At 39.9% G+C, this 21,387-nt stretch overlaps 1 protein-coding gene across 1 annotated transcript; it reads right to left on the bottom strand.

Moving 5' to 3' along the window:
* Positions 1 to 2,708: 2,708 nt before the first annotated feature.
* NMUR2 (neuromedin U receptor 2) lies at positions 2,709 to 15,725 on the bottom strand. The gene is made up of 4 exons (XM_045887756.1): positions 15,000 to 15,725; positions 8,763 to 8,847; positions 6,033 to 6,158; positions 2,709 to 2,999 (listed from the first exon to the last, which is right to left on the bottom strand). The coding sequence occupies exons 1-4, from the start codon at positions 15,723 to 15,725 to the stop codon at positions 2,728 to 2,730; spliced, it is 1,209 nt and encodes a 402-aa protein (XP_045743712.1). The 3' UTR covers positions 2,709 to 2,727.
* Positions 15,726 to 21,387: the final 5,662 nt, after the last annotated feature.

Raw genomic sequence — 21,387 nt, 5'->3', positions numbered from 1 at the left:
AATTTAGTTTTAGTTTTTCCCTTTATTCTACTAATTGTGTGTGAGCCATTACATCAGCTAACTCTAAGACTTGGGACATTTCAATCTTCATTTTGAAATATAAGTCATATATATATATATATGCCTGTGTGTATGGATATGTATATAGACCCGATCTCAACACTCTTTTTTCCCCCTTCTTAAATGCTAGGCTTTAAGTCTATTGCCCCTGACTTGACCAAACACCTTTTTTATATAGTCCTATAGCACTTGTATTTTTATTTTGTAGCACACTTCACAAAAAACAAAAAAACAAAAAAAACACATTTCTTCTATTAGATGTAAACTCTCAAGGCCAGAAAATTCATAACCTGGCATAATGCACATCACCTAATGGGTACTAAGTGATTTGTTGAAAGAAATAATTAATGAGTAAATGATAACTTTTATATACATTTTGAAGAGAAAAAAGGTAAATAAGGAGAAAACAAAAAAAGAGATCAAAGTTATAATCAAGCAGCAAAATTACTAGCTTCAATTTTAGTGTTGTTTCTTTTCCTCTCCATCCTCCTACAACAGCAGCATATTTAGTTCTGGTCACTAGGAGTTGATGTTAAGGCTGATGACTTTAGTAGATCTTCATTCGAGAATGCCTCTGAAAAGTGAGAAGGAAATTCATTTCTCCTCCATTTCTGAGGTTTTGTTTTGCTGAGTCTTTACTTTTTTTTTTTTTTAAAGATTTTATTTATTTATTTGACAGAGAGAGACACAGCGAGAGAGGGAACACAAGCAGGGGGAGTGGGAGAGGGAGAAGCGGGCCTCCCACCAAGCAGGGAGCCCGATGGCGGGGCTTGATCCCAGGACTCTGGGATCATGACCTGAGCCAAAGGCAGACGCTTAACGACTGAGCCACCCAGGAGCCCCTGCTGAGTCTTTTCAACCTAATCCTCAAATGACCCTAGGATTCTGCTCATCAACATAAACCATCACTGGAGGATTCTGATTCATTCAAGTTGGCTTATAATTAGCAAAGAGATTTAAAAATACATATATTGAATCACTTTGAAGATGATTCAATATATATATTAGGAATATATATGTAGTTAGGAAATAATGATGTCAGGGACCAGTACCCCCATTTATCAATAGGATGGTTCATTCAATTTAGGAAAAATTCAGAGACTAAAAGCTGGAAAATGTATGTTTCAGCATCAGTAAGAATCTGGGATTGGGAAGAGCCTTCTTGTACTGCAGGCACTGCAGACATGCTGTTATGATCACAACTGGTTAATGGCCACCTGAAGGTCAGATATCCCCATCAGAAACAGAATCTTAGTCTTTTGGCTCTTAATGTTCCATTTGGAGCTGTTCTTTGACTCAGCACATTGGAATGTGAAGTCAACTCACTCACCACATATTTATTGAACATCTACCATTGTGACAGATATATTGCCAGGGTTCCAGCAACAGCAAAAATGAACACAAGATACTTCATGCCTTTGACAAATTTACATTCTGACAAAACAAGACTATAAATCCCTGAACTGCAAAGCAGAGTGAGGAAGAAACTTAAGAGAGAGACTGACAGAGAGGTCAGATACCACATCTATTTGAATAAATCAAGCAGGGTTTTATGGAGGTACCACACTCAGATGGACACTGAAGGATGGGTAGGAGAACAACAGATGGAGCCTGGAGACAAAGAGGGCATTTTCTAAGTAAATATGTGCTGCTGGGACAACTGGAGCATGTTTTCATTAGAAGAGCAAGTAATCCATTTTGAATAGAATATACATTACATGTGATGACATAACAGAAGATGAGTCTGGAAAGTTGATTTTTCTCATATGTGTGAAGACTGTTATATAGGTAATGAAAGATTTAGTAAGTAAAAGTCATGGGTTTGAGACCAGTAGTTACTATTTGACTTGGTTTTTTTCCCAAGATAGTAGACCATGTTTATGGTCTATTTGTTTATGGAGTAAGAATTTAGAAATCTATGTCTAGAGCAAACTATGAAAACAGCTAAGTTTGTGTTTGGAATATTTTATGCCTCTTTTGACCCTCTACCATAGCCTTCTCCCACTTTCCATTCTTCTCTAAGTAGAACTTGGATCTGATCCCATTCTGGTGAAGAATGACTGAGAATGAGTTGGGGATCAGGAAGGTGGGAATAATAGTTCTAAGAAGCATCCCCATATTATCAGGAGGACTCTTTGAGTAACAGGCTTCAAAACCCTAATGAATCACATTATAATGACAAAATATGAGGCAGTAGGATAAATACGTTGCTGTGGAAGGACATTGACATGGATCCCTCAAATCAGGTAAAGTAGCATATCATCTACATGTCTCCCTTTTATGTCGCACAGGGGCCATCTGTTGTGAGAGTTATAGCCTATCTCAGAGTGTGGATGACTCAGGACAAATTATTTCTCAAAGTGAAAATTACTCAAGGTATAGGTATCATACTTTACTGGTCATGATTTTTCTTTTATTCCATGAGCTAGTGAAGGGGCATGAGTCGGTTAAGATAATGGAAAGCTAACTAAAAATTGTAAGTTCTGGGTTTTAGGTCCAGTTTTAGTAGCAATTTGTTTAACAAAGGAAATCCACACACATTAGAAATGGGTATATAAGTTCTAAGACTCATTTTATCTCCCTACTCTCATATCAGAAGCCATAAATTATGGGTGTCCTTCCCTACAGTAAGGCAGCATAAAGGAATGTCAACTCTGAGCATTCCTTTTATGGTGCCTGTCCAGTACAGAGGGTTGTGGGCAGGTGAGAGCTGCGGATAGACAACTGACAAGGAAACTGGGGACCTGCATCTTCAGTCAGGTCCACAAGGTGACATTCTGTCAGGAAGATGTTCCGCTGGGCAGGTGGCCCCTGTGGGTGGTGCTGGGAGTGCCCCTGTTTGCAAGGAGAGATCACATTCCAGAATGCTGCCCGGAAGCGGTGAGAGAGTAGGTTATAGATAATGGGGTTGACGGCTGAGCTCAGGTAGAAGAAGACACCTGGAACACAGGAGATTAAAAAAACAGACACACTGAGGAGAAATTGAGTGAGAGGCATGATAGAGAGAAGCATAAATATTTAACAAAGGCCTCGAATCCCTGCGACTGCCTCTTTTGGAAGTAATAATATAAAAAAGACTCTAATTGAGAATACAAAATGCTCTGAATGGATCTACCGCCTGTGTATTTAGGAATCAAACACAGAAAGATTAAAGAGTCTTGCAAAAAGTTTAGGCTGGCATGGGATCTCTCTGAGATGCTTGGCAATTTCCTTTGATCCCCACTTCTTTAATTAAAGAACATGCTCTCATAGCATTAACAAGAGATGCTTAAGTATCAGAGGAAAGAGAGATGTTTTTATCTCATTGGAGCTTTGCTTAAACTTATAATTTGAAACTGCAAGTAATAGAGGAATGGTAAATCAGTTAAGGCATAGTCCCTGCTGATATTTCTTATGATGCTAACTATCTCTTCAAAAAAATATTCCCCAATGTCCCTTTCCTACCTAGCCTTTCCCCTTGATGGCTCTTCCCACCTTCCAACTTTATTAAATAATTGTATTTTGCCATTTGTTTTCTTCACCAAATGCCTTGCACACTGCCATTTTCCTCTTTGGTATACACACTTCTCTTATTACTACATCCTATTTTATTTCCCCAACGCCCAAGATGGGCCTAAGGTTGAGAATTGGAGGACTTCGTTTATGATCTTGGCCCTTGCTTGTTCTGTGACCTTAGATGGATCTGGCATTACAATTCTTTTCTCTGCCAAATGGGAGTGGGCAAACCATCCTAACCCACCTCCCTGGATTACTGTGAGGATAAAGTTGAGATGCTATCCACAGAGGGACTGAGAATGGCTAAGAATATAAAATAAGTGATAGGTACTGTCAATAACATATTCATGATTGTCCTCATTTACATAGTTCAGGGCATACAGAGTGGCATATGCCCTCCGCACAGAACTGGGCAGGGAGGAATACAGAAGAAGAATATTTCTGTGGACTGTTAATTCATTCAATAAATTCTTATTTTGTGCCAGAAACTTTGAGGCACATTGGTAGGTAGTAGATTTAGACTTTGTTCTCTAAGGATAGGGAACAGTATTACAGAGAAATAATCTATGCCTAACTTAAGCAGTTGACAGAGGAACAATACCAAACTGTATCTGTTAAGAGCAAAATATGTGATACTAATAGTCATCCTATGGAAATTCACATGATAGCATAAACACGAACGAGCCCGATCTCGTCTGATCTCGGAAGCTAAGCAGGGTCGGGCCTGGTTAGTACTTGGATGGGAGATAGCATAAACACAAGGACTATAATGATCATGAAGGATTTAATGGTAGCGAGTGATTGAACATTAACCAGCCCCTGAAGCAGGCAGGAGATAGCTGGGGAAGAGAGGAGAGAGCACTGCTGGTAGAAGGCATAGCCTGTGCAAATGTTCAGAGACAGGAATAGTTACATTGGACAGGAATAATGCAGAATCTGCAGAACTCTCTAATTAACCAGTCTGACAAATGCATGGCTTATGAACGGAAATACATAACTTGATCAAAAGGCAAGTTGGAGGCCTTTTTTTGGTAGCATTTAAGAGGTGTAGACTTCAGCTGGTTGACAATGTGGGGAAGAGAGAGATGATATTTTAACAGGAAAATGTTAATATAAATGCTGTAATTTGGAAATCTTAAAATGGTTGTCTTGATGCATCTGGAGATGTAGAGTCAACTAGTCAAGTCTCATGTGATCTTGTGCTGTTCTCCAATTTATTTTATCACTTTCGTTTTTCTCAGCTTAATCACAAAGATAAGCTAAGAGCTATAAATATTTTTGAGATTTCACCCAGAATTCATAATTAATTTAACATGGAGGAAAGTACTAATGTCCAGGTATAAACTGTTCACAAGCCCTGCTGAGTACAAAAGAGAGGGTGATTGAAAACAGATAATATACATGGCGTTCAATACTCCTATGAACATTGTGGTCTTTGCTTTATGCACACGTCGAGCTTCCCGCACACAGGTTGCTCTTCTCTTTCTTCTCTGGTGATGTCTCTGATCATCTAAAGAGCTTGTAGAACCAGCCAGTGACTCACCGAAGTAGGGGGACAAGGTGGTCTGCACCTAAGTCTAACAGTCACACTAGCTAAGAAAGAAGGACTTGGGTGACCATTCTTTGTTCCACTTTGGAGTAAAAAGCCCTGAACTTGAAGTTGGGTGACTTGAGTTGGAATGCTGTTTTTACCATTGGCCAGCCAAATGACTTTGGGCAGGTGAGTTCTTTTTTGTGGAACTGTTCTTTCAGCTGTGAAATGGTGATGATAACATCTACTTGTTGTGATGATTATAGAAAGGTATGTAGTATTGTGCAGCTTAAAAAGCTATTATTTCATTTACTTCTTACCATCAGCCTATGGGTTGTATAGAGTAGGCATTATCGCCATTTTACAGTTGAGGAAACTTTGACATGAAAGAGGCCCCGTTCTTCAGATCACTCCGAATATTAACGATGGGAGTGAGATGCAAATCCAGGTCCTCTGATTTAATGACCTTTCCACCACTCTTTTCACCGAATTCCATGGTATCCTTCACAAGCAGCATTAAAGTAGCCTAAAAGAAGACCTTGATACCTTTGGTTGGCTTTCATGAGGATCTAACACTTGCTGAAGATAATATGAGATTTCAGGGATTAAACATGGATGTTTAATTAATAAGAACCAATTCAATCATGTGGTCATTGGAAGTAAAACAAAGGAATCACCTCTTAGACCATTTTCCTGCTGTAATCATCATGCTTAGAGTTGAGGTCTTCAATAAAGTAGCATCTAAAACACTGATCTGGTATATTTCTTTTGGACCCATAATATACCTAATCGATATATGAATAAAATAAAAATCAAATGTGTTCTTTATTGTATGGTGGGTCTCCATAATCATAGTATATCCAATAGAACCTATTGCTCTAAGCAAGATGATGCAGCTGCAATTACCTGAACACGTGTGATGCAACCAAACCAGCCAAGATTTTACCTGACACCACATGGATGAGATTGAACGCAGCAGCCAGGGATTCAGTCCACTCCTCCACAAAGCTGAAGAAGAGCCGATCAATGTGGAATGGGGCCCAACAGAGAGCAAACACTAAGACCAAGACAACTGGAAAAGGATGATGAATGAGAGAGCAAAAGACAGTCAAAGCAAGGATAGGTATGCAATGCCCACTCTGAGTCCGTCCATTCCTTCTAACATTCCTCCCCCCCATCTTTCCTAAGCTATCATTTTAATGGACCATCTAGATCGTAATGAGCCTTTACATCGAATATTTACACATGAGAATGAATTGTATAGGATTTAGAATCAGCTTTCCATACGATTGTACAAGATTTCTTGTATAATTTAAGTTTACTTCGGAACACTTAAAATAGTATTGACTTTATTCAAAGTTCTGAAAACATTCTATTGTGGAAAATATGTTGCAAGAAGATTGTTGGAACCACATAAACTGGTTATAGAAATAAAGTGATTGGGTTCAAGCAATTGGTGTTTTTTAAAGTCATAGATTAATAACAACTATTAATATAGGATGTAGTATAAATGCATGAATTTATCTTGTTACTCTAGAAATAATTAGAAACTTCTGTGAATTCAGTCATTCTGTAAGCGGTGGGAGGGACATAAAGAAAGAGAAGAATCAGGAGCATAATATTGCTTTACAAGCATCTTTTGATTGGGATGGGGATGTGTCTATTATATTATAACTTTCTAGATTACAGATTTCCTTCCAATACTTTTAATTTTTATTTTGAAATAATTATAGATTCACAGAAATATACTATTGCCCAGTTTTTGTTTTTTTGGGTTTTTTTTGTTTTTTTTTTCAGCTCCCAAGACAGAGATTAGTGCTACCATAGTTTCTCTTCGGGGCATTCAATCTTCACCAATATAAATATGTAAATATATTTTTTCTCTTCTGAAGTTATATAATACTTTTATTTCCCAAGACATGATGCTGGAGATTTGCCTCAGAACAATCTTGTAGGGGCTAAGGAAGAGATAGGAATATAGATGAAACAAGATTAGCTATGAGTTGATAATGTTTGAAGCTGGGTGATGGGTGTTTATTTTACAATTCTCTGAACTTGTGAGCACATTGGAAGTTTCCAGAGTAAATGGTACATATAGTTGCTGTTAGCAGTAAACATATTCGGAGTAAGCGGTCTGCCTGTCTGTTATGGTTGCAAGAATACCTGAAAGATTCTTCTGAGTTTACCCCCCAAAGAAAGGTCCCTAATCTGCTCACTATTGCCTACTATTCCCTTTAGTTAAAAATTTAATTAGTGTTGGGCTGCCTGGGTGGGCTCAGTAGGTCAAGTGTCCAACTCTTGATTTCAAGTCAGGTCATGATCTCAGGGTCAGGAGGTCGAGCCCCTCATTGCTCAGCAGGGAGTCTGCTCTGGATTCTTTCTCTCTCTCTGCCCCTCCCCCTCCCCCCAGTGCTCTCTTTCTCTCTCTCTCTCTCATAAATAAATAAATCTTTAAAAAAATGTAGTTACTGTTAAAATCGAACTCTACCCCCCAAAGACAAATAAATATTGTATATTTTATCACCGTGACTTTAATGTGAGTGTACTCTTTTGCGAGCAGATTATGATCAAGGAGAAAGGGAAGAGGGAGATAATGAAGACATGGGATTTCTTAATAGGGAAAGTCAGATGCCAACAGAAGCTAAACAATTTCCAAGAAGATGACTATTAGACAAACTTTAGTGACTTCACAGTTTTTTTGTTCATAAATACCACACAGTTATAGTGAGTGCTTTATATGCATATTAGCCTGAAGGATTTGTTTCTTCCAAACCTTAGGTTTTGACTTGGGAAGTTTATTATAAATCTCCTTTCTCATCAATATCTCTCATACCCTAGTGTAGGATCATATATTTTTATAACATTCTTTTGGGAGAGTGTAGATCAGTGCCTGGATTTTTAAAATATTTTATCTATGCAAAAGAGTGTACTTTTTTTATATAAAATGATACAATATTATAGGCGGGATGACTGTTTACTCTTGGCCAGATGTTCTTAATCTGGAATTAAAAGGGAGTCCAAGGATGGTTGTCAGGAGGTGCATGATCCCCTGAAATGGATTATAAAATGTTTTGTGTATGTATATTTGTACATTTTCTGAGTGTAGAGTCCACAGCTTTCATCATATATTTTTTAAAAAACTTATAACTCAAAATAGGTTAAAAGTCACCCACTCATTTTATTTTATTTTATTTTTTAAGATTTACTTATTTATTTTAGAGAGAGAGGTGGGGGAGGAGCAGAGGGAGAGGAAGAGAGATTCTTAAGCAGACTCCTTGCTGAACACGGAGCTGACTCAGAGCTCCATCTCATGACCTGAGCTGAAACCAAGAATCAGACACTAAACCAACTGAGCCACCCAGGCGCCCTCACCTGCTCATTTTAGAGAGGAAAAGAAATGCTCAAAATCTCAGAGAGTGAGATTTACAGAGTGAGATTTATGGAATACCACACAGAGTGTATTGCAAGGATGCAATTTAGTGCATTGTTTGAGGGTTGAAAACTATAAAATAGAAACAAAACAGGTCCTAGGAGCTTGGGAAAAACCGAGGTTTTGATGTTACGTTTCAGGAGAATTTTTATTCTGATCCCAGCAGCACTTTCTTAGTACTAGATGCAACTCCTTTGCTTTCACAAACAAACAAACAAACAAACCTGAACAAAGTGGAGGACTTACACAGCATTTTGGTGACTGATTTTCTGGCTGATCTTTGAATATTTGCAGTCACTTCATCCGCCCCAAGGAGTTGGTCTTTCTTTAGCTGCAAGGGAAGTGGAAAAAGATACTAAGGGAGGGAAACATTGTTTCCTTCTGTCAAGATCCCAGAAGTGTAACTCTAACACTCATTTTGCAGACAAAAATCTGGGAGTTAAAGAAACGTAAGACTTTGTCAAATGTTTAACAGTAAATTGGAGGTGAAGTTGGATCTGAGTCACCTAACTCAACTGGACTGATGGTTGTGGCTACCTTGCAAAGCTTCTATGTATCATATGCTATTCTAGAGAACCCTAGTTGTGCAGTATATTAATAGGTATTCCATGAAAAGTATGAAATCTAAAGTAAAAAATGTTAGGCTTTTTCATTCATTCATTCATTCATTCATTCATTCATTCATTCATTCAATAATTATTAGAATGGAATCCCTCTGCTATAGGGTGGGTAGGCACTAGAAAACAAAATGGATATTGTTCCTGCTTCATAAAGTTTATAGTCTTTATTGTGGGTCTTCTCAGAGCCTTTAATGTGCTTGATGGACATTATGAACATCTTCTTAGGGGTTTGTGTATCATCCTTCCCCCATCCCCACTTTCCACACCCCACATCTCCCATCTCAACCTCAAGGGAGATAGTGCTTCTTTGACTCAACAATATCCCCTCTGACCCAACCCTTTTCAGTGGAATCTCTAGTATATCTTGAGGAGCACAATTTGGAAAAATCTGTGTTACTAGTATTACTGATAAGAGTGCCTATGTTTCTGAGTTTAGATGTTAAAATATACTCATCCTGTTGCAAGATGTGGTGATCCATGAAGAAGTATCTAAAAATATCAAATATTAACACTACATGTGCATGCAATTTTCCCTACCCTGTTCAAGTCCCATCTACTCTTGAAGACTCTGGTGGCCACTGTAGCCCATTTTCTTCTCCTTCCTCTGAACTCCCATAGCACTGAAGATCTGCATCATTCACCTAGCTGTAGAATTTTCTTCTCTTTAATTCACATATTTTTAGTTTTGGAGGATATACAACCAGATGAAGAAAGCTTTAAGGACTCATGATAAACTACCATCAAGCATCTAGAAGATAGTACATTATGTATTTGTGATTGATTCTCTAGTATTGATTCTCTTCTTCTCCTACCAGTGGTACCCTGATTTTGCTTTAGGGACTTTAGTCCTTCTGCATTGCTAGTCATTAATTTGGATGGGAATGATCCCATCTCCAGCTCCAGGTTCAGAACATGAACAATGTAGCTACGATCCATCAATCACAGTGACTGCATAATTGGAATCAAAGCGATTTCAGATACTTGCTTGTACTTCTAGGAATGGAAGTTTTATTTCTCTTTCACTGGGAGCCTTCTTGTTCTCTGCATGTGAGTTCTGGAATACAAGAGCTACTTTTTTTCCCCACCATGAGGAAAGTGCTTGGAACCACCAATGGCCTTCTGTGAGGATCTTGAGGTTAAAATCAACAGTATAAAAAGAAGAGCAAAGAAACAGAAATAAAGCTAGGTCTTTGAGAACACTGTGTGTTTTATGGGATTAATCGTCATCAAGAGCCAGCTCTACCTCTTGACTTCTCAGGTCTCTACTTCCCATCATATTTTGCCAGATTGAGTTGGGGTTCCTTCATTAGCACCGTAGAAAGTTCTGACACACTGATCAAAGGCATCAGGTGGAAAGAAAGCTCAACTTACTCTATATAGTTTTGGGTAGATATATGGAAGATGTATTCCAATTCAAGATAAAAAAGAGATTGATGTGGTTATGTGCAACAGTAGAGCAAACCGCTTTAAGAATCAGCTTCCTGGGCTGGATGGCATTTTTACAGAATACTTTAGAGAAGGTATTTAAAATTAAATAAGACTTGGACGGGAAGGTCATTAAAACTTGCCTCCAAAGTTCAACAAAGGAATATCTTGTCTGTCTAACAAACATGTTAGCTCCTAGAAGTCAGGTAGCTCTCGGGACCACACCAGTCCTGAAGCATCCACTTGGATGATTAACAAACCTGACCATCTGTCTCTGAATATACTGGTGCTCTCTATATACACCTGTGTCTTCACAAAGTGAGGGATTAAAGTTCCTGTGAGATTTGACTCTTCAGAGGTCACCTAGAACTTGGAAAGAAAGAAGGGAAAATACTGTGCAGTTATTAGGAATAGATGGGATGAAACTGAAGATAAGAGGTTATAAACATAATGTAAAACAAAATAATTCAGGTGGAGCATTCATCTCAGTGCTCGGCACGTGATACTCAGTAAGTTATATATAACTATGGTCATTCTGATTATTGTCTTCCTTTTACTCGAAAGACATTATAAAAACTGAATTTTGAGGAAACTGTTATTTATTTATATCTGTGGTCCCACTCATGTGGATTACTGAGTCCCTTTCAGAAATTCTCTTTCTCATGGTACTGCTCACCCATAAGCAGCACTTTTGTTGAGACAAAGAAGCAGCCAGATGCAGAGACAAAAACAAAACAAAACAAAACAAAAAACCTTTATATTTAAGGTAAGAGTAATAAATCAAACTGCAAATCTTATTAGCTCATCATTAATTAAATCTACTAAAGGTTCTAATTGTTTCATACCATTTTTAAAAATTTGTCATTGTTACAAGATAGTTATCCCAGTATTTGATTTCAGTCCATAATTAAGAACAATGAAAAACTATTGGGATCTCTTAGTCCCTTCTGTGGGTGGGTTTAACAGTTTTCCTTGGTAATTTCTCTACTTCAAGGAACAATTTCCTTAAACATAAAGCAAACAGTCCATACAGTTCTTTCATGAACAGGCTTTCTGTACAGTGTAGTTTGCAATGAAAAGAAAATTATAAATGTATTAATCATTGCTTACTTTTCAGCTTCTGTAGGTTTTAGTGATACAACTAGCCAAAGAGAGGGAGAGTGAAAAACTGATTTATGCATTGTATACATTATTTCAACAGAATCTGAAGCCCTCTACTATTCTAGTAGAATAGAATCCAAACAATTTGTCTAGCCAATATTAAATACTGCTTTATGTTTGGATACTTTTATTTCCCTTCAGATGTTTAGCAAAGTAGATATTCAACTGTTAAGTATTCTCTCCACTTCTGAACTTTTATTTTAAAAGTGAAGATACAAAAAGAGTGAAAAATTGTGGTTACTGTATTGGAAGCTCAGAGATCTTCCTACCCCACTCTCCTTAGCTGTGTAAGATAAAAGGTGAGGGGGGAGGTCAATGGGGCTGACTTAGGTTGATATATTATGCTGATCAGTTGTTTATATGATTATAATCATTCCAGCAGATGTTTAGTGTGTGGAGACTAAGCTTCAGAATACCAAAATATAATCCTAGCTTTTGTGTAAATATTTCTACAATCTGAACAAAATCTGTTTATTTGAAAAAATTAGTGCAACTTTGTTTGGCATGGCTGGATTCTGCTACAATTCATAATCCATCTTCTTCGATTCAAGTGTTAATGCTGCATGCAGAATTACAAGTACTAGGTGAGAGCTCCAAAAGAACTTCCTCTCAGAGAGAAAGAAACTTGCCCTGGGATTGTCTGTTTTCCCTCTCTAACATGTTCTAACCTTGGAGAGCAGCTTAGTGGATACTCATGTGCTGGAATGATGCAGCAGCCCTGAATGCTCAGCTTTGAACACACATATGGGCTCCCCTCCTTCCTTGGTCCTGGGATTTCATCAGTCTTAGGGTTTTTTTGCCTTCTGAAGGCAGTGAGTGCCAAAGTCAATCATAACTTTAGATTTGCCAAGGGAGTCAATAACTTAATAATCATCAGATTTGCTTAGTCTCTTTTAAATCTCTTAGGTCAAAAAGCTCTTCAAAATAATGTTTCCAACTCTCTTGCTTTCGAAGGTAGAAAAGCTAAAGTCCAGCAATGAGTAAAATAATTTAACTTCATTCATTCATTCATTCATTCATTCATTCATTCATTCATTCAGATTACAGTCTAGTTGGAGAGAAATAAATTAAGGAACCCACAAGTATAGATTATAAATTGTAATAAATGCAATGAAGGAAAATCACCAGGAATCATACCACATACACAGGGACCAGGTGCAGCTAGAGAGTCAGGGAGAACTTCCCTGAGAAAGTGTGGGTGAAGTATGATTTAAAGGATAAGTTAGAGTTAAAAAGCAAAAGGGATTGTGATGGTCAACAGTAGGAATATTTCAGGCAATGATATAGCAAAAGGTACAGCATTTGCAAAGGCCGTGAAGCCAATGCCATAGACTAGGGCCTATTTCTTCTGACTGTTAGTCTACAGATCTTTAAATTCCTCTAGCAGTGACTTACTAAGCAGATATTTCCTTCCCTGGTGTCCCCTGGGTAACAGTTCATCCTTCCTGAGAATAGGAATGTTATAAGTTGCACTATACACACAAACCAAACTAGTAGTTGCTAAGCTGTTGTCTGAGCTCTCACTTAGCTCCTGATACAAGGTGCCTATAGGTTCATGACAATAAAACAAAGTGAAACACAAGGTAATTGGTTGGGGGTAGAGGGTATGTGCTTCCTACTCAAAGTTAAATACTTCTTCCAAATTAACCCAAGATAAATGATTGGTTGGTGTTGGACAAAATGGTATTGGTCAGTTCGGGGTGAGATTTCTCATAGGGCTTATGATATTTGGAATCATGCAGAAGTCCTTTCCCTCCAGTGATATACACAGGGCATCCTAAGACACTGCAAGCTAGTCTGGGATGACATGCGTCTCTCGGTGTAGAGGGCCCAGCCCTCTAAGAGGAGATTGGCAAAACTCTCTGCCTGATTAAATTCACTCCTGTGTTCAGACATCTGTGGTTCTTGGAACTTGTTCTTCCTACTTGGACTCTGCTGCTCACCTTGGGCACAGCAGATATGGAAACGGACCATTGCGGGGCACTCGTTTCTAACATTCCCCTTCCCAGAGATGCACTGAGATGGGAGTATATTAATTGTCACAGAATACGTGGTGGCAGAGCCGTCTGGAAGCAGATGATGTGAATGTGATGTATGATTTGTTTTCCCTTCATTTATAATTCACGTTGCTCCTGCTCACAGATTTTTTTTTTCCTCCTTTTTTAAAGTTATCACAAACTGTTAGAGCTATCAGGAGCCTTAGATATAATCTAATGTGACCTTTTCATTTTATAAATGTGAAAACTAACTCCAGGAGAGAATTGTGTGGCTTGCCTAAAAGTGTGTTTTATGTGGGCTTTAGACCTGGGAGTCTAAATCGTCCCAAGACTGCTTCCTACACAAGCTGCCTCCTTAAATGGGCATAAAGCTGTCACAGTTAGATTTCATCTCTATGAATTTGGATGCAGAATATACCAGGAGAGGAATTATATAGACTCACTACTACCTTCACCAAAAGTAGTTTCTTTCAGCTAATTTAGATCCTAAAAAAGGGGAAAAAATCAGTTTACCACCATGAGTATAGGAACCTCTAATTATTAGGTATGTTGCAAACTAAGTGACAGTTTTTTATTCATCTCAGCTATCATTTATTCCCACTTTCTTCTACTCTATCTAATGTGCTCTGTTCACGTCCTTGTCCCTCAATTTCCACCTGATCAAGAGAAATCCAAGTTGGTCCCTCTCAAGCCATATTTTTGCATTTTAGCCTGGTATTTCAACCAAAGGGTCAAAGCAACCGTAAGGGACAGTCTGACTTTAAAATTGTATGTCTGTCTTGGAGTAGAAGATAGGCAGAGATAGCTTATGTTATACTCTGGCCAAGTTGGTCCAGAGGAAAATTTCGATGCAGGCAGTAGATGGGGGCAGGAGACAACAGGATGTGGAACAGTCCCTCCAGGGGTGGCCACCTTGCGCTGTTTAAAACAAGGCTCCACCTCAGACCTACTCAATCAGAATTTCCCTGGGGCAGGGGCCTGCACATTGATACACATAGTAAGATTTCTAGGTGATCTGTAGAACTCCTAGGTTTGAAAGCCACAGGCACAGAGGAAGAATAATGGAAAGTGAGTTAAAGGAAATGGTTTATAGTTGTGGTTAGTATTTGCCTAATTTTGAGGCTACTCCTTTAACTTCTGTTTCCCCTTTAGGCTCATTCTGTTTTTCTCTATACTTCCTTCCAATTCTGAATTTCTCCAATTCTAAGTTTTTCCTCTGAACTTCGAGTCAGTGAGAGAAGAAGGGATGCTGCCCTAAGCCAGCGAGCTTGGATACTCACTTTAAGGCCCATAACGTAGTAGAGGACACTGATGACAATCATGGGGAGGATGTAGAAGAGGAAGGAAGTGACCTGGATGATGAAATTGTAGATCCATATGGGCTTGATGACCGCACAGGTGGCAGAGCCTGGGACCAGGGACCCATTAGGGAAGTAGTGGACCTTGATGCCGTGAATGCTGGTGTTGGGCAGAGAGAAGAGAACGGAGAAGCCCCAGACGATGCCGAGGATCCTGAGAGCCCGCCGCCGGGTACACTTCAGCTTGGCGCGGAACGGGTGGAGGATGGCCACGTAGCGCTCCACGCTCACCGTGGTGACGCTGAGGATGGAGGCAAAGCACACCGTCTCAAAGAGGGCCGTCTTGAAGTAGCAGCCCACGAGCCCAAACAGGAAGGGGTAGTTGCGCCACATCTCGTAGACTTCCAGGGGCATCCCAAGGAGCAGGACCAAGAGGTCGGAGACAGCCAAGCTGAAGAGGTAGTAGTTGGTGGGTGTCTTCATAGTCTGGTGCCGAAGAATCACCAGGCACACCAGGAAGTTACCAACGACCCCCACTACAAAAATCAGTGCATACACTGCAGTCACTGGGAAGAAGAAGTGGCTGCGGGGAGGTCCATACAGGAAGGCCAGATAGTCCTCAGTGCTGTTCAGGTATTTCTCGGATGGATCTTGCAGTTCCTGCTGGTGGATCCAGGAATCATTCTTGTGTTTTTCCATCACTGACATTAAAATGCAAGACCTGAGACTCCTCTGATATGAGCCTTTGTCCCAGGCTGAGCCAGAAAAGAAAGAGAAAGCAGGCAGGAAAGCACAGACTCAGGGGAAAGAGGGTGGGAGAGTGTGAGTATTTCAGCAAGGTTGGGCTGGCTGTTCAAACCCAGATCCCTTTTGAAGAGCTAGAGGCCCCGCCCCTCCACAGTCTGTGGCCCAATGAGTGTGTGTGAGACGCTCAGCAAGAAGACCGCTGGGTCGGAGAGCTGGCTTTGAGGCAGGGAGCTGGAGAGGAGGGGGAGACATTTCTCTGAATTGGAAGGAGCTGGGAAAACAGCTGACACAAACGGTGATGCCCTACCTTAAATACACTGTTTGAGCAGTGCATTTTGCAGAGTTGTGGGAATCCGGGTGGAAATACAAATTAAAGTTGCAGGGTCTTGGTCAGGAGAGTACAAATTTCCATTGATCCTTGTCACCTGCTCAGCATGACAAGAATGGGAGATCAATAGATTTCTCAAGTTATCTTGTTCTGTTGGAAATTCAGGGCTTTCTGGGGAAAGCATGATCAATGTGCCTTTTTTGGTTTGATTGCATCCACAATAGAATCCAAAGCCTGTAAGAACACTTGCACATCACCTAGCCCTGCCTGTTGTCAGTCACTTCAGTGTCTTTTGGCAGTGCCCTTCCTGTCTCAAAAGGCAGTGGGGTTTAGAATCAGGTACATCCATAGAAATCCTGTAAGACATTGGGAACGTTACTCAAATTCTGCCAGCCTCATTTCCTTATCTGTAAATTGTAGATTCATTCACTCTATTTCATTCAACAAATGCTTCTTGAGGATTCACCATGTACTGGGCAATGTTCTGGGCTTTGTAGAAGCATCAGTGAACAAGCAAGACAAAATTTCTGTCATATGGAGCTTTTCTTTTTTTTTTTTTTTTTTTTTTAAACATTGTTGTTTTTTTTTTTTTTTAATTTTATTTATTTATTTGAGACAGAGAGAATGAGAGAGACAGAGAGCACATGAGATGGGGGAAGGGTCAGAGGGAGAAGCAGGCTCCCTGCTGAGCAGGGAGCCCGATGCGGGACTCGATCCCAGGACTCCGGGATCATGACCTGAGCCGAAGGCAGTCGCTTAACCAACTGAGCCACCCAGGCGCCCTGGAGCTTTTCTTACAGTAGGAAATTCTGAAAATATACAAGCAAATTAATAATATGATTGAAGATAATAATTTGTGTTTTGAGGAAAAAGGAAATGGGATTATACAAACAAAAGGCTGGAGGTGTTCTCTTATCAAGGGTAGTCAAAGAAAACTTATCTCAGGAGATGTTATTTGGGCTGAGTTCTGAATGATGAAAAGTCAGTCATAAAAGAGCTAAGGGAAGTGCATTCCCAGCAAAAGTAATAGCAAGTGCAAAAGTCCTGAGGCAGTCACAAGCCTGATGCATTTCAGAAACATCAAGAAGACAAATGTAGATGGGACTTAATGAGTAGACAGGAGAGTATGAGTGATTAGCTTGAAGCGACTGGTGGGGACCAGATCATGTAAATTTTTTTAGGATGATATAGCAGACTGCAGAGAGAAATCTTTGGAAAGTTTTGAGCAGAATTAAGAAGGGTAAAGTTTTAATAGGATGTAGGCAGGAGGCTGATACAGTATTCTAAGAAATAGTAATGCCTCGGATTATGGCTTGGAGTACTATGGTAGCAGTAGATTTGGGAGATATCTGAGTTTGGGAATATTTTTGCAAGGGATGGTACCTTATATGATTGTTGAGAAGTTTAAATGAGAGTAGTTGTGTTAAAGCACCTTATACTTAAGAGATGCTCACCAAATGTTAATTATTTTTCCCTTTTATTTGTTAAATTGAATGGTAAAACTGAGACTAAAGAGGTCAAGAGGTCAAGTCCAAGAATAATCTGTTGGTCGGGTTGGGGCAGTTTATGCTGCTGTAAGAAATGATATCTCAGTGGTTTAAAACAGTAAAGATTTATTTCTCACACTACGGATTTATCATTGGTCAGCTGGAGGGTCTGTCCTGTGCTGTACTCACTCTAGGATCCAGGCTGGTGGAGTGGTCACTCTCTGGGACTTTGCTGATCATTGCGATAAAAAGTGAGCTCTGGAAGGTCTCAAGTAGGTAATCATAAGCCCCAGCCCAGAAGTGAGTAATACATGGCACCTTTGCTCATAGCTCCCAGCTCTCTGTCCAGGGCTAATCATGCGTATCCATTCAAACACAACACGGGCAGGCAGTGCTCTCTTACCATATTCACAGAAGATGGAGAAGCAGGAAAATTTGCTGAACAGCCTTAACAATGACATACATAGAAAGTCATGGCAGAAGCAGAATTGGAGCCCTCTCATTCATGATGAGCTCTGACGTTGCAATCACTATTAGCAAACTTGAATATATATATTTCTGATCAAGTGTAAGTATTGGGATGCAGTCTCTCATCGAGATGCAGGGCCATTAAAATCATAAGGGTGGACAGTAACAGATGTGAACTCGAGACTGGGACAACGAATTAAAGATTCAAAGGCATCTCTTTTGTGACAGGGGAGGTTTAATCAAATAGAACGGTGTCTAGTAAGGGATGCGAGAACAGGCTTGGTGCAGGGAGACGATGTAGAAGTGATAAAGGTGTGGACTCTAGTGCAGGCTTGGGGTTCACATCCTGGGCATGCCTCTTACTCGCTGTGTAACCACAAGAATCTTATTTAACCTCCTTGAGTCTCAGTTATCCCATCAGCAAAATGAGTAAAATAGTACTGCCTGATAGGATTGTTAGTAGAGTGAAATAGCTTCTGATGAAATGTTTGAGACAGCCCGGTGATGGGAATTAAGGAGGGCATGTCCTGCATGGAGCACTGGGTGTTATAGGCAAACAATGAATCATGGAACGCTACATCAAAAACTAATGATGTCATGTATGGGGATTAACATAACATAATAATAAAAAAATAAATAAAATGGCACAGTATTTTAAATAAGGATTTAATAGTAAGGTATGTAATAAAATAACGATTTAATAGAAGTGTATTTTTATTGGGGTCAAAAATACTTGAAAGATTTAAAACGGGGAGATGTGTTTGGGAGTGTTCATGTGAAAAGGACTTCTCAGTTTTAATGAACTATCAGTACAGGAGAGCAAGTCAAGGTCGCTGATAAGAAATTATATGCACATCTATTCCCCAGGTTACCTGGGTCTGGATCTGCACTGTCTAGCTATGTGAGGGCAGTGAGACTGAGGAGGGGTTCAGTATCCCAAAGGCAACATTTGATGCAGGTTGGGAATGTTTGGCCTAAAGAAGACTCAGAAGAGTGAAGTGCAATATGAGGGTCACCTTCAAATGTTTGACAATATGTCTGGATGACACCTAAGGCAAGAGGGGGAAGCTCATGTGGAGAAAACCCAAGGAAGCCACAATAGGGAGTCAGTTCCCCTGGAATTTCCTCATAATCAAACAGAAAACCTCTTAGAATTGTTTACCTGAATGAAAAGAAGCTTAAGTTTTTATCCACCAGTTCCTGTCCCCCGTTGTTTAAAGGTTGCTCCTGGGGGCAGTAACTCCCCTACATCTCTAGACTGTTCTTGCTCGTGGGTTGAACAAGCTTCCATGTTGTCAGAGAAGGTTATGGGATAGAGAAATAGAAATGTAGCACGAACTCATGGCGCAACTCTATCAGCAGAGGTAAGTCTGAGCATGCACAGGGCTACTCTTTGTAGCAGTGGCGTCAATCAGGTGGGCTAAGGGGATGTGGTGTGAGGGTACCAGTAGCATCTACTAAAATCTATAAAATAAAAAAAAAAACAATAGCTGGTATTTGTTGAGCTGTTATTCTTCCCAGGCACTCCTTTATGCATCTTACGCATATTAGCATATGTAATCTTTACAGTAATCCTGTGAGGTAGGTTCGCTTTTTATCTTTGTGTTACAGGCGAGGGAACAAAGCCCAGCGGTGTGCACTTTGGCAGATTTATAAAAGAGAGAGAAGAGATCCTTGATTAGACTAATTTTCACAGACACCTCTCTGGACTCACAGTTTCCCAGAAAGTCAGTGGGGACTTCTGTGGCAGGAGATGTCACGTATCCAGGAAGAGAATCATGGCGGCTGTTGATTTCTTTCAAAGCTCTTTGATGGAAATAAAATCAGTTTCCACTCCAGTCTCGATGACTTATATTGACTGGAAACAGAGAATGACTAAGGGTGCTTAAACCACCAACAGACGGAGACTTTTAGTAATTACATCTTTATGAAAGTAGGTACCTGAGCAGCATCCAGAATAGACAATTTTCTTTGCAGATCAGAATGTGACTCAGTGAAAGTCAGCACCTGACAGATGGCATGTTTTCAAGGGAGATAAAAGTCAAAAAGTCCTGCCCCAATAATGTTTAAAACCTTACCCCTTTAAGCTCCTCTCCTTTCTGAGGGCAAAATATCATCATCATCATCATCATCATCATCACCATCATCATCATTAGCGGTGACAGCCATGCCAACTTCCATGATTGAGTGTTAACTCTGTGCCCGGAGCTGTGCAAGTGCTTGTTGGTTTGCACACTGGTTTCCGTATATGGAGAGTGAGGAGAGACTGAAGAATGAGGGAGATCACTCCAGATTGGTAGGTAACATGTATGTACAAGACTTGTCGTGGGTGGCCATAAGACAAGTAGATTTCTGCACCTGCAGCCAGAATCTTAAAAGTTTATAGATGGCTTTCACTGGCTTCAGTCACATATATTGTCTAGGTGGTCTCAGCAATGCCTTCCTTGCTCTGTGCTGTGTTCTTGGGACAGCTGTCAGTGTGGAGATGGTGGGCAGAACATATATTCCAAGGACAAGAGAGGGGGTAAGGAGCCTCTTATTGCCTGGGTCCAGCTCATGGGTCAACTGGTGGTCACATCCTCTTGACAACCTCTTCCAATAGCACTTTATTTGAATTCTTTAATCCAATCCTTGAAAAAACACATTGAGGATGTATTTTTTTTTTTAAAGATTTTATTTATTTGACAGAGAAAGACACAGCGAGAGAGGGAACACAAACGGGGAGTGGGAGAGGGAGAAGCAGACTCCCCGCTGAGCAGGGAGCCCAATGTGGGACTCGATCCAGGGACTCCAGGATCATGACCTGAGCCTAAGGCAGTCGCTTAACCAACTGAGCCACCCAGGCACCCCGAGGATGTATTTTTGTTATTCCTCTTTTACAGATAAGAAAATCCAGGATTTAGAAAGGTTAGATGCCTCACAAACTCACATAGTTAATTATTATCAGTTCCAAGATCCAAACGATCCTGTTTGGATCCAAGCAGACTTGACCCTTTGCTATCTGAGTGCAAGGACTTTGCCCTGAGTCATGACTCAGAATTACCATGTAACCAATTCTATTTTATTCTCATATGAATTACTGAGCCTTGTATTTCAGGGATATCTACTTTTAAATAGAGTGTTCCTGTGGACACAGTATATCCACCCAAAGGTCAGTTCATAGCTGACATGCATGCACTCAATTCTGAGAATCATGTTTTAAGGGACTCCTTATTTAAGTTAAAAAATAAAAATTTTATGCACCCAAGTTAATAGAACCTGTCAAAATGCTTTTACATAGCTTTTACATATTGTTCTGGTATAAATTAGTTCACGGTATAAAGTAAGCGGCAATTTGCCA

Source organism: Mirounga angustirostris, unplaced genomic scaffold (assembly GCF_029215605.1).
Source record: "Mirounga angustirostris isolate CCGP_5_RB_7025 unplaced genomic scaffold, mMirAng1.0.hap1 SCAF_7, whole genome shotgun sequence".
Lineage (NCBI taxonomy): Eukaryota > Metazoa > Chordata > Mammalia > Carnivora > Phocidae > Mirounga > Mirounga angustirostris.
Note: the sequence above shows the minus strand (reverse complement) of the source record. Positions and strands in the feature narration are given on the sequence as shown.

What these genes read in the sequence shown, in the direction of transcription:
- NMUR2 (XM_045887756.1), bottom strand. Translation starts at nt 15,725, where the DNA reads ATGTCAGTGATGGAAAAACACAAGAATGATTCCTGGATCCACCAGCAG. An exon ending in ACTACGTTATGGGCCTTAAA is followed by an intron (nt 8,848 to 14,999) that starts GTGAGTATCCAA and finishes CTTCCCTTGCAG; the next exon opens with CTAAAGAAAGACCAACTCCT. An exon ending in TCTCATCCATGTGGTGTCAG is followed by an intron (nt 3,000 to 6,032) that starts GTAAAATCTTGG and finishes CCTGTGTTCCAG; the next exon opens with GTGTCTTCTTCTACCTGAGC.